The 14,297-nt window shown below is 47.2% G+C and overlaps 1 protein-coding gene across 1 annotated transcript in view; it reads right to left on the bottom strand.

Moving 5' to 3' along the window:
- LOC308162829 (R3H domain-containing protein 1-like) overlaps positions 1-13,549 on the bottom strand; it is a gene marked incomplete at its 5' end in the record, with an annotated part of 30,727 nt that extends 17,178 nt beyond the window's left edge. The window contains 15 exons of the mRNA XM_080536969.1: positions 1-102; positions 1,175-1,323; positions 3,394-3,687; positions 5,387-5,604; positions 6,033-6,086; positions 6,194-6,222; positions 6,351-6,446; positions 7,170-7,278; positions 7,651-7,791; positions 8,225-8,284; positions 8,538-8,616; positions 9,103-9,229; positions 11,061-11,153; positions 11,719-11,754; positions 13,295-13,549. Of these exons, the coding sequence (XP_080393095.1) occupies positions 1-102; positions 1,175-1,323; positions 3,394-3,687; positions 5,387-5,604; positions 6,033-6,086; positions 6,194-6,222; positions 6,351-6,446; positions 7,170-7,278; positions 7,651-7,791; positions 8,225-8,284; positions 8,538-8,616; positions 9,103-9,229; positions 11,061-11,153; positions 11,719-11,754; positions 13,295-13,549 (1,842 nt within the window). The remainder of the gene's footprint in view (positions 103-1,174; positions 1,324-3,393; positions 3,688-5,386; positions 5,605-6,032; positions 6,087-6,193; positions 6,223-6,350; positions 6,447-7,169; positions 7,279-7,650; positions 7,792-8,224; positions 8,285-8,537; positions 8,617-9,102; positions 9,230-11,060; positions 11,154-11,718; positions 11,755-13,294) is intronic.
- Positions 13,550-14,297: the final 748 nt, after the last annotated feature.

A 14,297-nucleotide genomic window follows, 5' to 3' on the forward strand; every position in this document is an offset into this window, starting at 1 on the left:
CACAGTGTATTGTTGGTTAGGGGACATGGAGAGGAGCTGCGGAGGGTAAGAGACCGTTGAGTACTGGACAGGCTGAGCAGAAGGCTGGAGAGGCCGCACCGGCTGAGGAGGAGACAGAAGCAGGAGGAGAAGAAGAAGAGGAGGAGGAGAGGAGGAGAGAAGGATGAGAAGAGGTTGAGAGCCAATGGGTTTAGTCAAAGACAAGTTATAGGAAAGACAACACTGCAGAAGGAGCACGTTTGTCTTCCCCCCCCCCCCCCATAATAAACCGGAGAGGTGCAGAGTGGGAAAAGGATATTAGTTTATGGCATGAATTGTCTCAAGGGATATATAACTACAGTACACATTAATGATGTTAAGTTGATGTTAAGTTAATTAAGACAAAGGTCCGTAGTCAATAGATGACCGTGATGCGAACATCCTCTATCAAGGTCGTCTGGTAGAAATCAATTACGAGGACATTAATACGAAAAGCCATGGGAAAAGCTCACGGTTGAGAATAAAATATCCCCCAATTTACAGATCCTTCATCAACCTTCCTCCCCCTCCTTCCCTAATGATGTCTATATTAAAGAGGGACGTCGGCCCACCGTAGGGAGGGAATCTAAAGGTGCCCCCCCCCCCTCAGTAGTGCACCCCCCACAGTTTAGGTCAACTCAATTTCCAGCCCTGGTATTTCCACTAATGAAGCTCAACCCCTCCAGGTCCCAGTTTCTTTAAGGGGCTACAGTTCTCCATGACAGCTTGTGACGGGAGGCTGGAGAGATTGCTATTTCTAACACCACTGGCCTGTATGAATGCTAATGATTGTCAATTGGGCTTTCTGCTGCACTCAGGGTCCTGGTGTTTTGTTGACATCCTGAACTCAAAGCTTCCTCTGCGACCCCAATCTCTAGGGTTTACGTTGGGTGAATCTCAAGTGTCTTTTTCTTTCATGCTCTCAAAATGCATTGGAGGAGAAGGTACGGGGGGAGGAACTTTGGGTCGTCTCCTCGAATGTTTTTTTTGTTTTTTTTAGGAGGTGGACAGAAGAAGGGACGCGAGGAACTGAGTAAAGACTTTTGAGATTCAACCGTTGTCTATGTAGGAATTGAAGAAGGGGCTTGAGGAACTGAGTGAAGACTTTTCAGATTTGACCGCTGACTACGCAGGAATTGAGGGGGTGCGAGCGGACCTGTGAGTGGATGTGGTTGGCCGGTTGATGCTGGTGGGGGCCCGGCGGGGGTGGAGGGGGGGGCATGGGCTGCTGGGTCCTGCCCTGCTGAGGACCCATGCTGGGGTTGTATACCACAGCACTGCCGTCTGGGTTCACAAAGGGCTGGCCTGGAGAACGAGAGGGGGGGAGGGGGGGGAGGGGGGAGAGACACGACAGTCAGGAACCCACTGGAAACCAATATTGTTATCGTCATCACTACATTATTAATACAACACTATCATAAAACTTTCTGACTTTTCCCCTATAGGCAATTTAAAAGAAGATGACGACTCACATCAATAAAATATGTGCAAAGTTGCTGTGTATCCAGAAATGTGACTTTGCTAGGCATTATCCCTACAGCGGGTGTGGATAGACAATGTAGTTGTAACAAAGAACACAGATCATTTATTTACATATTTTTAAACCCACATTCCTGAGTAAATCTATAATAAATGCGGGCGGGACGACTGAGAATACCATGCAGAGAGGCAGACCCGTTATATGGGGAAAGAATCTCCAATATCTCAGCTGAGGCTAGATAATGAAGTATAATATATTTGTCCTCATTTCTTTCTTTTTTCCAAGGGCCCGTTTCTTGAAATGCAGGGTAAAAATTGCCTTGTGCTCGAGTGCATTTCCTCCTGAGCTGTTTTTCCCTACACATTTTATTAATGCATGTATGTGTGCGCTTCCCAGAGGTTTGGCTGTGAAATAGCTCCGATCCTTTAGAAAAGGTTACTGCCATGGGAGCAATTGAGAAGGCACTCGCTGCGTTGTTGGGACTTATCCATGACATTACCACAGATTCTGCAAGTTTCCCTGACATCAGTATTCTGTGTACGTCTATGGAGAGCACATGACTAATGTACATGGGTCGAAAGGAAGAGAGGGGTTCACTGAGAGAGTGCAGAGAGCATCTACAGTGAGAAGGTATGGGCATGATAGCATCTTTTCTGATCTAGAGGTTTTTCCATTAAGCCCCTAATAAATGACAGCGCTGTGAAGAAGTATACATTTGCACCCTGGGCTCATTCACAATCGTGAGAGGCTCTTCCTGGATTTACGTTTGACGTCCTCATGACCGTCTGGTGACCCTGAAAAAAACTAATAACTTGAGTTTTTGAACCATCAGGTGCGAAAATTAATTCCTGGGTGTCTGGGCGCTCCTGCAAGACTTCCCATTTGCCAACTCCTTAAGGAAAGGTCAATAAGCAATTACACACCCTGGCTGGCTCTCGAAAAACATATTAGTGCCAGCGATATACCCAGCCTTATCAGTCCCATGCATATTTGAGAACGTGGCACGAATGAGTGAAGAGGAATATATTATACATCAGAGGGCCAGACTATCCCTTTTTCTATATCCAATAGCACGTACACTGTGGCTTCATTATCCGTGTCTCAGCTACACTTTGGGGAATTTGTTTGGACCAACGTGGGGCTATATTGATCTTGCGAGACAGCTATCGTTTTTCAAAGTGCTTCCTAACCCGTCTGTTCCGATAGAGGGGAGAGAGGGAGAGAGAGAAGCGATCTCATTTGCATGCAAGCTGCATCATTAGACAGCGACTCTGTCAATTCTGAATAATTCTAAGAAAGCAAATGCACATTCCGTCGGTTCGGTTTACTTTTTGAAAAAGGACAAATAAAAGCAAGGAGGCAACTTCTAATTATCGGCAACTAAGATACTGAGCAGGACTCAAATACACATAAATAATGCATGTTTGGCAGTCTGGCGTTGGATCTACTGTGACGTCCCACCACTTTGCTTGAGAAGAGACCCCCCCCCCCCTTGAGATACACAATCACAAGATACAGTACCACCTGCTGTCTCTCTCACGAAGTAAGGCGAGAAGAAGGCAGTTAGGGAATAGCGAGTTGTGTGAGTTGTTAGTTAGTTTGTTAGGAGCAGAAGAAAACATATTGGAAAACTCCAATGACAGGACAAACACACACACACACACACACACACACACACACACAGATAACACTTTCTATCCCCCATAGCTAGCGCCCTGTACTGTAACATAGTCTAACCACCTCACTCTGAAACAGGGTTGGGGGTGAATTTCAATTCAGTCAATTCAGGAAGTAAACAAATCGTCGAATCACTTCCTGGAATGAATCAATGGAAACCAACTTGCCCCCCAGGCCTGCTATGAGCGAGCCCTGGCCCGGAGACAGAGGGTACCAACCTGTGTGTGGGTCGACCAGGATACTCCCTGGCGGTATCCCTGTGGCTTCCAACGGAAGCAAATAGTAGCTAGTGTTAGCGGGTGTCACTGACGGGGGGGCGTGGCCTGGGCCGGGGCCGCTCCTTCCCGCCACCGCCTCATAAGACACGGTACTACTAGTGCAGGCGGCAGGGTAGGGCACGGGCACAGGCGCGGCGTGGCCAGCCTGGGTTAGTGCCGGGGTGGGAAGGGGTGGTGGCTGGGAGCGAGAGAGCGAACCCGTGGATGACCCTACACTACTAGAAGACTCAGAACCTGGGAGAGGAGAGGGAAGGAAGGGGGGCGAGAAGGCCTTAATCTACAGACACAGCAAAGACACCATGCTTATACTGTAGTATTATGGGGAGGGGATGGGTTAAAAGAGGGTTAAAAGATGCATGCCAAGAGGAAGTGGAGGTTAGGAGGCAGGGCAATGGAAGGGGGCTTGAATTCATTGGGTATTCATAGTTTGCTAAGTCAATCACAAACTGTATGCCATCAAGTGGATACCATTGGTGGACTTATTATTGGTAGAGACCACTGACTTCGCTAAATACCTTGAGATGTCGTCTTAAGTCAACTAATGTATATATATATTTTTTAATTGCACTACTTTGAAAGGTCAGATTTGAAATTCCAAACATATATAAGCAATTATCTATTCTAATTACCTGTGGGAGTGACGCTACAGTCATAAAATGGAAAAGGATAATGATATCATCAGCTCTGAATTGCAAGTTAATTAATTTCATAATTAATGTCTTCATTTAGCTATTCACTCTGTTTTCCATACTCAAGTGTCCGAGCATCATAACTGTCGAGGTTGGAACACTATGAAACTTCAGTACCGTAACATTTAAACCACTAATAACCATAACAATAAAAAACATGATTTATGAAGACGATTTTATGACCATTCTTCTAAGAATACAAACCGACAGGTAGATTTCCAAGAAATAGTTACATTTTTGTCACAGTTTTATTTTCACATACCAAAACGTCCTATAGTACGACAGTTTGGCGTCCTTTTGTAAATGAAATATCTAATGAATTCAGGTAAGATATATAAAAAAGGATGTGGGGGGAAATAGAGGAGGGGGGTGGAAGGAATACCTATGTTCTTGTAAGAGAGAGAGAAGGGATGAGAGGGGTGCAGGCATTAGAAAGCAGGCAATGTCAGAAATAGACACAGTCAGTCAAAGAGAGAGATGCGTGACTGGCATGTTAACGATGAGACACGACTATGTACAAAGACCTGCATCAATCTTGTGTTGCCAAACAGCAGAGTATAGTGCTCTGTCAATGTCATCAACTAAATCCTATCAATGCAGGCAGAGGAAATAAACAAAAATGAATGAGCTGGTTTTTCTCCTGTCTGCCAGCATCTGTTTAAGAATATGGAATTTTGTCTGTTGGGAAGCATTCAACCCCTATGACAGAGTCATAAGCATTCTGTGCTATTGTTTACCAATGATTTAATACGTCATTGTTCATGTCACACAGCTCATCTGATTGGATGTGACAGACTAAAGGGCGGGGTTGCTGTGACAGGTACTACACTGCTGATTGGTCCGGTCTGAATATCTAGATGGAGAAAGTGACACACTTGTGTGTGTGTGTGGGGGGGGGGTTATTCAGCTAGGTGAAACGTTTAAAAACGCTGCAGATAGAAAAATCACACCTGTTCTACACAGCACATTTCTATCTGAACGTTCTGGAACATTCCAACCTCCTGAAAAGAATCCCTCAGGGGAGTGGGAGAGTGGTGGTTGACGATGGAAGTGGGCGGTGGTGGTGGAGGTAGAAATCAGAAGATAGGCTCACCGGAGGAATGCATGGCGGTTGGGGTGGGGTGGGGGAATAAGGAATGGGATCAAAACAGACGAGTACAATGAGCCCGGTTGTCCGATTTCTACCTCCATCAGCCTCCTCCTTGGGATGGGAGGGAGCGGAGGGTTGGTGTTTGTTTGTGTACCCGTCTTGGAGAGGCGCCCCATGCTCTTGCTGCTCCCTGAGCTGTCTCCCCTGATGAGCACCGAGATGCCGCTGAAGCTGCTGGCCTTGGTCATGGCCGGCCTCAGGTTGCGGTTGGAGCTGTCCGAGTCCGTGCTGCTCCACGGCCGAGGCTCAGAGTACTTGGGCTCGTTCTCCGAGCTGCTCTGGCGGCTGTTGGCCGAGCGGCCGTCTTTTAACCTGAGGAGCCATTTTAGATATAGAACGATCAACGGTGTGGCATTCATATGTTATAGAATTAATTAGACATTAGATCATTATATTACTCGATATAATTATCTAATATAATAATATAGGCCATTTAGTTGAAGTTTTTATCCAAAGCATCTTATATTGCAGTGAGTACGTTACATTTTTCTATGTCTATAAGGTCCCAGCGGGAAACAAACCCACAACTGTGCTTCGAATTAAGGCGGGTTTGGGGGGGGGTCTGACACCCTAATTAAGACGCCAGTGTCATCGGCAAACCCGAAAAATATTTTTATTATTATTATTATGTTAGATGTATCGATAGCCGCAGAGGACCACATTATACATATTTATTTACAAACGAGAGGGGAAGGGATTTCTAAATGGTTGTGTTATGGAGAAGAATAAAAAGAATGTACCTAAAAATCTGCCGCCTTTGCTGTGTGCTGTTACAAGCATCATCCTCTTGTATCCTGTGGAGAGAAGACAGCCAGAGAGACTCTGTGAAAACAGCATTTGTCACTCAAATTAGTAAATTAGTACTTTAATCGTCACAATGGTTAAAAGTTTGAAGACAAACCTTTTTTCAAGAGCGAAGCCATCTGGACCCTGCAATGACAGACGTAAACGGTGACTTCTAACTGCTGGTACTCAACTCGAAAATCGATTTGCACTTTAATAAAAAACACATTGATGTCAGTCTATAATATGAATATGTATGTGCGGCGGATTCTCACGTCTTGAGCGAATATCCTGTCTCTGGCCCTCTGGTACTCCTCCTCCCTCTCCTCTATAGACTTGCTCCTCCTGTCATCCTTCAGTCGCATCCGCATCTGAAACACACAACAGCCTCCTTTTAGCATTTATTCATTTTTTAAAGTAATTTTTTTAAGTAATTTTTTCTGAGTGGGGCAGTCCCACTCATATTTTTCATTTTATTGGACAGATACAGTGAAGACAGACAGGAAAGTAAGGAGAAGAAGGGAGAGAGGACATGTCAGCAGGGCATGGGCCGGATTCGAACCCATGCCGACATGGGCATATGTATGCACTGTAGACCGCGGTGCTAGACCACTGGACCACCCCAGGCCACCATTTATTCATTTTCATGTAACCTTTATTTTACCAGGACTTTACATTGACTTTACCGGATAAGTGCTATTTGTCATAGAAGAGCGATATATAAATAAATAAAATATATGAACATTAGATTTATATAATCATCTGAATTATATTTGAATAGTGAGGTCTGAGAACCTCTTTTACAAGGTACAGGATAGCAGTTGCAGTATAAAACATCTGAAACACTCACACCCATCTTAAGCGCTGACCAGGCGCTCCGCAGAAAGACTGGGAACAAGTGATCACACCGTCAAATAACAGTTGGCCATTGAGACTGCTTTGTTTTGAGCGGAGCAAAAGCACTTCTTTCTGGCTTTCAAGACGAAGAGAGAGAGAGCCTATTATTTCCCTCCTTCTTTGGGATGCTCATTGCTGGTCGATGATAATGAGGTGTAGGGAGGTATCTGGGAGGATCACATCAAACAGCAACTCACCAGGTTGTCATCTTTGTCTGAGCCGGAGTTGTCCCTTTTGAGAATGTACCGCTTCTGGAAATCGTCAGTTTTGTCGTCTTTGATGTGTTCTGAAAACTTCTGATCAGGTCTGCAGACGAGGGGGGGGGGGGGGAGAGAACGGCGAAGGGAGAGGCGAGAGAGAAAAAAGGGGAGAAATTGTTTAAATAGTTGCCGCAGAGGGAGGAACCACGAGAAAGCCTGAGATGTTTACACCAACTCATAAAAACACTCCTCCCCTCCATTCCATTACTGCAATATTGAAAACCGCAGGTAATTACGTTTCCCCAAAAACTAATTTTGGAATGGTGAAAAGGAAGAGCGGCAGGAAGATAGAGACAGACAGTAATTTCTGCAGCCTAAGCTGTTTGAACAAGACCAGGCTGAGAAATTGAATTTCTTGGATGTGGCAACAGAGGGAGGGCGAGAGAGAGAGAGGAGGGTAGAGTGTGAGATGACTCACATTCTTGTATTGCTAGTTTTGTTGATGATTACAGATTTCCCGGTTTGGTCGACGTTGTGGTCAAGGCCAAAGTAAGCGGCGACACGGTGCAGCAGCATTCTGTGGTAGGAGGTCATAGGAGGGAACTTTCTCTTCTGGCTTCTGAGAGGGAGAGAGGGGAGGAGAGGGGGAGGGTGGAGAAAGGGAGAAAAAGGGTGAGAGAGGGGGAGTGGAGAAATGGGGGAGAGAGGGGTAGAGAGGGGGAGAGTGGAGAAAGGGAGAGAGAGGGGAGAGGAGAGGGGGAAGGGAGAGGGGAGGGAAGGTGAGAGAGGGAAAGAGAAGAGTGAGGAGGAGAGTGGGAGGGAGGGAGGGAGAGGAGAGAGTGGGCCAGGGACCAAATCAATAACTCACATGGGACTAAGGGGACAATTACAAACACTAGGCAGAGCCGTCCAACACATACTGGAGTCAAATCTCATTAGCTCTCCCCAGGGCGACATCACAGAAACATTATGCGCGGCTTAATAAATGACAACAAACAGCTTATTCGGTTGAAAATGTAAAAAACAAATAAATAATGGATCTGGGGACTCACTCGTTATTACTGATGAAGTCAAGAATGTCCTGTTCCAACTTCAGCAGCATCATCCTGTCCCTGGAAGGGAATTACACAGAGAGTTAAGAGCGTTAAGAGTCTCTCTCCGCTTAGTAACCGAGCTCTCATCTCCTTACCCCCGGGGGTATGACAGAAACTGCAATTAGCAAAATCGCCTGATGAAGGTAGCCATGTATTCAAAGGTAACCTTTTAAAGAACCGGGCCGTTTGCTTGATCACCAGTGGAAGAGAACACCAGCTGGGCTGCAGGGAGAAGACAAAAGGCTCTTACATGCCTGGCACATCTACACACCTGGGGTTGTTTTTCAGAGTGTTTACTAAGAACTCGTGGAGATCGATCCCAGTAGAGTCTGTGTACTCCTGACTGGAATCTGGGAAGAGAAACAAAAGTGGAACAGAAATTTGAAACGGCATTCGGTTGGACAGAGGACACAAACAATTCAGAAGTACCTCTAATTGTCCTTCACTTCACTGTCATCTTGTCTAAACGTTGCAACTTTGAAAATGGTTTTCTACAAGCCGGTAATTGGCCATTTGTACACACACAGTGTTTCCCATAGATAGACGAGACTGTGTCGGGCCGCCGTAGTCCAATTTATCCTGCCATAGTCTCATAACAAACTTAAAAGTATTTTTCAGCACCCCCCAGTCTCACAAAATCCTGTGGGAAACACTGCGCACACACACACACACACACACACACAGACACAGACACAGACACAGACACAGACACAGACACAGACAGACACACACACACACACACACACACACACACACACAGACACAGACACAGACACAGACACAGACACAGACACAGACACAGACACAGACACACACACACACACACACACACACACCTCTTGACAGCATCTTCTTAGGCATCCTTTCAGTCCTCTCCAGCAGCTTGTCTTTGTCCTCCTCAGTCTTGGTGGGCGGCGGCTCTTCTCTGTCAAACGATTGGCTGAGCTGGATCTGGATTTCATCCTGCAGACACAATACAAGGCCCGATTAGCGTACCGTTACGTAACTCATTTAAAGGCTCTCAGGGCCTACTAACTACTAGGACAATCTCTATGCTTCTTTCTGGGGTGTCGATGTCATAACTAACTGAGTTAATTGAGAGATATTCCAAGGATACACTGACTGTACTACGATGTTGAACTACTTTCTACACACAGCCTGTATTCACACACAGGCTGACTGATCTGCTACCAAATACCTCAAGCATTCCCCCAAGATGGCGGTGCCAACACAAACCCCCTCCTGCTGTCTATCTTTGCTAGCTGTGTTACTGACCACTCAGCGTCTTCCCAGCGGGAGGGAAATTGTGTTCTGGGGTTCCACAGTGTGAATTATGACCAAAGGGAAGAGGTAGAACAAACTTGAAATTGAGTCAGAGGGAGACAAATAGAACCACGGTACGGTTGCCAAGGGGGGGAAAGCCAAAGAACTGCAACCAGAGTTTATTTGCTTTTGGAGGGAAACTCAGTGGTCAGGCCCGGGAGCTGACCCAGGCCTACTCAACCTGCAAGCTCAATGAACGGGAGGAAGCGCTTGCAATGCAAGCACTGACTTTATAGTTTTGCAGGTAATGATTTTTTGGGGGGTTTTCTTTTTACATCATGGCCACAAGTTAACAGATTGGGTAGTTAGTGGGATGCCATGGGAAAGCCCATACATATTAAATGCTCTTAACATTTCACACCCTACAGAGCATCTCGGTCTAAGTTTCCCCCTGCCCTCTCTCTTTGATTAAAAATGTTGGAGGCTTTTATTTCTCCTTTCAAAGTAAATACAAAAGTAGAACACAGTAGAACAACTACACAACATGACGCTGAGGGACTGGCAGTGTTTTCTTTTTTTTCCTTTAAAAAGGGGGGGGGGGGGGGGGGGAAGCTGCAATGTTTACATAGGAAGAATGCTGGGTTCTTGATGCTCCGCCCCTGTGGAAACTAGCCTGGGAGAGTTGCAGCTCGCTAACAGAGCTTTGGTGTTGGTGCAGAGGGGAAGTGTAAGAGGCGAGGGAGAGCTGTTGAATAGTGAGATAAAAATACACAAAAAAATTCCCAGGAAAGTAAATCTCATTCCTTCAAGGACATGAATGTGAGTGAGGGAGTTCAAGCCTTACACCCCCGTCAGGCAGATTAATTTATGCACCAGGAGATATTCTTACTACCGTTGGTTTAATTCACTCCCAGTCGGAGAGTTTCCACCCTGCTCCTGATTGAGGTTTCTACAGTAAACCGTCCGATCAAAGCCCTGCTCTGGAATGGGCAGAAGAAAGGTGACATCCTTGACCCCTCTTGGCCGATTTAAGAGACGACTAAATGATTCAGTTAAAAAGAAATAAAGAAATACATAAATAAATAAATAAAAACACATATTTTGTTTCTTTGACTTCGTGGTCAAGAAAACAATTAAGATAATTAGAATATTATAACAATTCATTCTTTAATCTATTACAACAAAATTAAAGGGATAACAAAAACAAAATCGGAAGCTTTGGTTTTTTGAAAAGAAACAGCTATTCTGGAGGCTGTGGAGGATTAAAAGAGGCACGGTTTGTGAGACGGGGGGCTCAAAAGAGTATCGACTGAACCTCTTCCTGTATGTTTGGGTATTAGAGGAGATTCACACTTCACAGGGGGCGTAAATATGCAATGGGATGAGGGTTAGATAGAGAGACACCAGCTGATGGTTTAGAAGAGGGCTGTGAATAGTCATGTGTGTGTGTGTGTGTGTGTGTGTGTGTGAGGGGGGGGGGGGGGGGTCAGGGTGAGGAGAGGGGGCAGGGAGGAGGGGAGGGGGGGTTTACCTGATGTTCTCCAGGCAGATCAGTAGTAATAGGGGGAGGAGAGGACTCTTCGCAAACAGCCAGGCTCCGAACTAACTTTAACTTTGAGTTAGACTGGGGGTGGAGGGGGGGGGGGGGGTGGTGGGGGTTAAGAAGACAGGTCAGGATGGGAGAAACAGACACAGGACAGGTATAGACAGTGCAGGACAGCTAGTTTCAACACCACAAACCAAGTGCAATGGAGGGAGATTGAAAATTAATAAGAAGGAAAAGAAAAAGGAGGAATTGAGAATACCGTGCAAACGCATCACATGTTGGCATCCGACTGACGGTTGTCGTTTTGTTTTATTTCAGACGTGATCATGCACACAGTTACCTAGGTTACCTTCGTAACGCTCGACAGTTACTGGTTAGATCACTAGAGATATTGATGCATTATCATGTTCGTCATTGTAGTTGAACTGAAAACCACAGGCATCAAAAACTTTTTTTAAAAAAATTTTTTTCACTTTTTTCTTTCTTCATGAAAACAAAAATGCATTCCTTTCAAGTATCGCTCAGAAAAACTCAATTGAAATAGAATGCAGGCAGTATGAATATGAAAAAAAAACGATTGGATTGGTCCACCAAGCAAACAAACAAACAAACACGTTCACAGACATGCCTGTTGCCACGGTACCTTGGGCCTTTTTCCTGTCTGTCCGGGAGTGTGTGGCTGTACGGTGGGCAACGAGACAAAATGGATCACATGAGACACAGATAGGAAATGCCTTGTATTGTCTGGATGTGTCTCATGACCACCAACAAGTGACTCTACAAAAACATCCATTCAATGGTATTGTAGTGTGACAAAAATGTTTTTGAAGAGGCAAGAAGCTTGTCTTTATTTGTTCGACTTAAAAGATAAGAACCTTAAAACGGTGCATTTCTTACAACTGTTGCCGTTCGTTGTCCCTGAGTATTGGCATATACGCTCAATACGTTTTGCGTTTGAGCATTATGCATTACACAAAATAGTATCCAAGTGTCGATATCGAAAATATCAGGAGTCTAAATGGTCTGCCGGTAAGTATCATATTGTGCAGAGGAATAAGAGCGCGCGCGTGTGTGTGTGTGTGTGCTTTCTCTTCCGTGCTACTCGTGCTGCTCACGACTCGGAGCGTTCGGCCAGAGGGAAGGGTTACCACCCTCCGCTCTCCTGCACACTAGTCTGAAACAGCACCTTGTGTGCAGCGAGGCACCGCCGTCGGCAAAGTGGAAGAGACAGATGGCGGCAGACATTGGTTTCGCCTCCCTCCCCTCCCCTCCCCTCCCTTTCCCTCTTCCCTCTAGGGGTGACGGGAGAAGTTGGTGGATAAGCTGGGATTTCAGACGGAGATTATCTGCTTTCCACTCTTGCCTGGCTCTCATCACGGGCAGCAGGCTGTACGGCTGCAGGGCTCCTGGCCGTGGCCCTACCTTCTCTCACACCAGATCTCCACTGACTGCCTCGTTTACGTTAAGGCCCCATTTAAAAAGGGAGGGAGGGCGGGAGGGAGGGCTTTTCTGACTGACTGAGAATACGACTAGCGCAGCAGTATGAAAAAAGGGGAGCGGGGGGAGGGGGGGGGGGCAAGCCGACATCAGCACGGTCAGGGCTTCTCAAAAAAAGACAGGAGAGCACGAGGGAAATGTCACGGCATCAAGGAGGAACTAGGCGAGCCGTTCACACGCTACCTGTCAGAGGAAGGGAAATATATTGGACGCTGCACAAAACCATCCGCGCAACCCTAACCTTCAAGCATATAATAACCGAGCGGTGGTCGAGGTACACCGCTTTCTGCAGGTTCTCATAACTCAATTATCTGACAATTGATTGGTTGTGCTTTGCCAGGGACTCCCCTGGGCCCCTGAGCCAGTGCTGTATCGGAAAGCAATTATTTCCACCCGGTCTGCTCCGGCTCGCTATTACAAAGCCCAATACACCCCCCCCCCCCCCCCCCGCCCCCCACCCACCCCCCTTTTACTCTCCTACTGCATATAGCCTGCATATAGCCTACATCCCCCCACTGGTACAAACCTAGCCCCTTAAACTGCCATGCCATAATAGGGAAAATAATAGAGTGGGTGAAGGTTGATTGGGAGAGTTATAGAGTGGCTGGGTGGGACGGAGGGAGGTAGGGTGCAGACACTGGAAAACGGCTGACTGGCAGGTCAGTGTGTATGCGTGTGTGTGTGTGTGGGGGGGGGGGGGCAACCTTTTGACGGATGTTTACCTGAGTTTCGTTCTTGTCTTGGCAGCAGCTCTCCTCCCGGGCCGGTTCTGGCTGGGCCTGCGGTTGGGACTGCGGGGGTTGGGGAACCTGGGTCGGGGTCTGGTTCTGGTTCTGGGGCTCGGCCTGTTCCCTGCCTTCTGTCTCGGCCGGGCTGACGTCGCCCCCCGCGGACGGCGTGGCGTGGTCCTCCTCCATCTCCAGGCCTCTCATAGTGTCGCTAGTCTCCTTTACAGTGACAGTATCAGACATCCTCATTAGAGAAGGCTACTTGGAGCGTCTACCAAGAGCTCGAGACCTACAGGAGAAGAGATCGACACGGTGGTTTCTTTGGCGGTTAGCTTGACGCGCGGCACCGTCGCCCCCAGGCGACTAGTGGTTGAGCATTTACAAAAACAGATCGATGGAAGTTTCCTCGATGACAAATCACCCGATAATATAGCCAACTGCGTAACAGAGCTTCATTTCAAACCCCTTAAACCTACTCTCCCCCTACCGCCCCCCTCCCCCCCCTTGACCTCTTACACATCCCCCTTCCCCCAACACCCCCCACACCATCCCCCCCCCCTCCTGCCTCCCTAACTGATGAACGCAAAGTCCCCGAGATCCACGAACGACACCTGGCTCCCTCTGGGAAGAGAGCGAGCTAAAAACGTGCTAATGAGAAGCGGTCGCATCTAAAGCTTCCATTAACACGTTACAGGGCGAGATGTGCACGTGTGACACTCCTTCCTCTCGCAAAAAACCCGCTACGCTACGTCGCTAGCTGACAGCGAATCCTGGTGCCACGTCAGTGCGCCCAGATGGTGCGGCGAGCTGCGACCGGGACGCCAGGAGGGCCTGCCTGTTTGAGACGCTCTCCGGCGCTGACACCCCCCCATATGTGGTCCTCCGCCGTAGCGGAGGCGGGGGCCCTCTGGGGACCTATCTCCTCCTTATCGAGGAAAAACAGGGAGGAGGAGAAGGAGGAGAAGAAGAAGAAGCGGCAGCAGCAGCAATCTCCCCG

This window comes from Nansenia antarctica (genome assembly GCF_963989245.1).
Source record: "Nansenia antarctica genome assembly, chromosome: 7".
In the NCBI taxonomy this organism is placed as follows: domain Eukaryota; kingdom Metazoa; phylum Chordata; class Actinopteri; order Argentiniformes; family Microstomatidae; genus Nansenia; species Nansenia antarctica.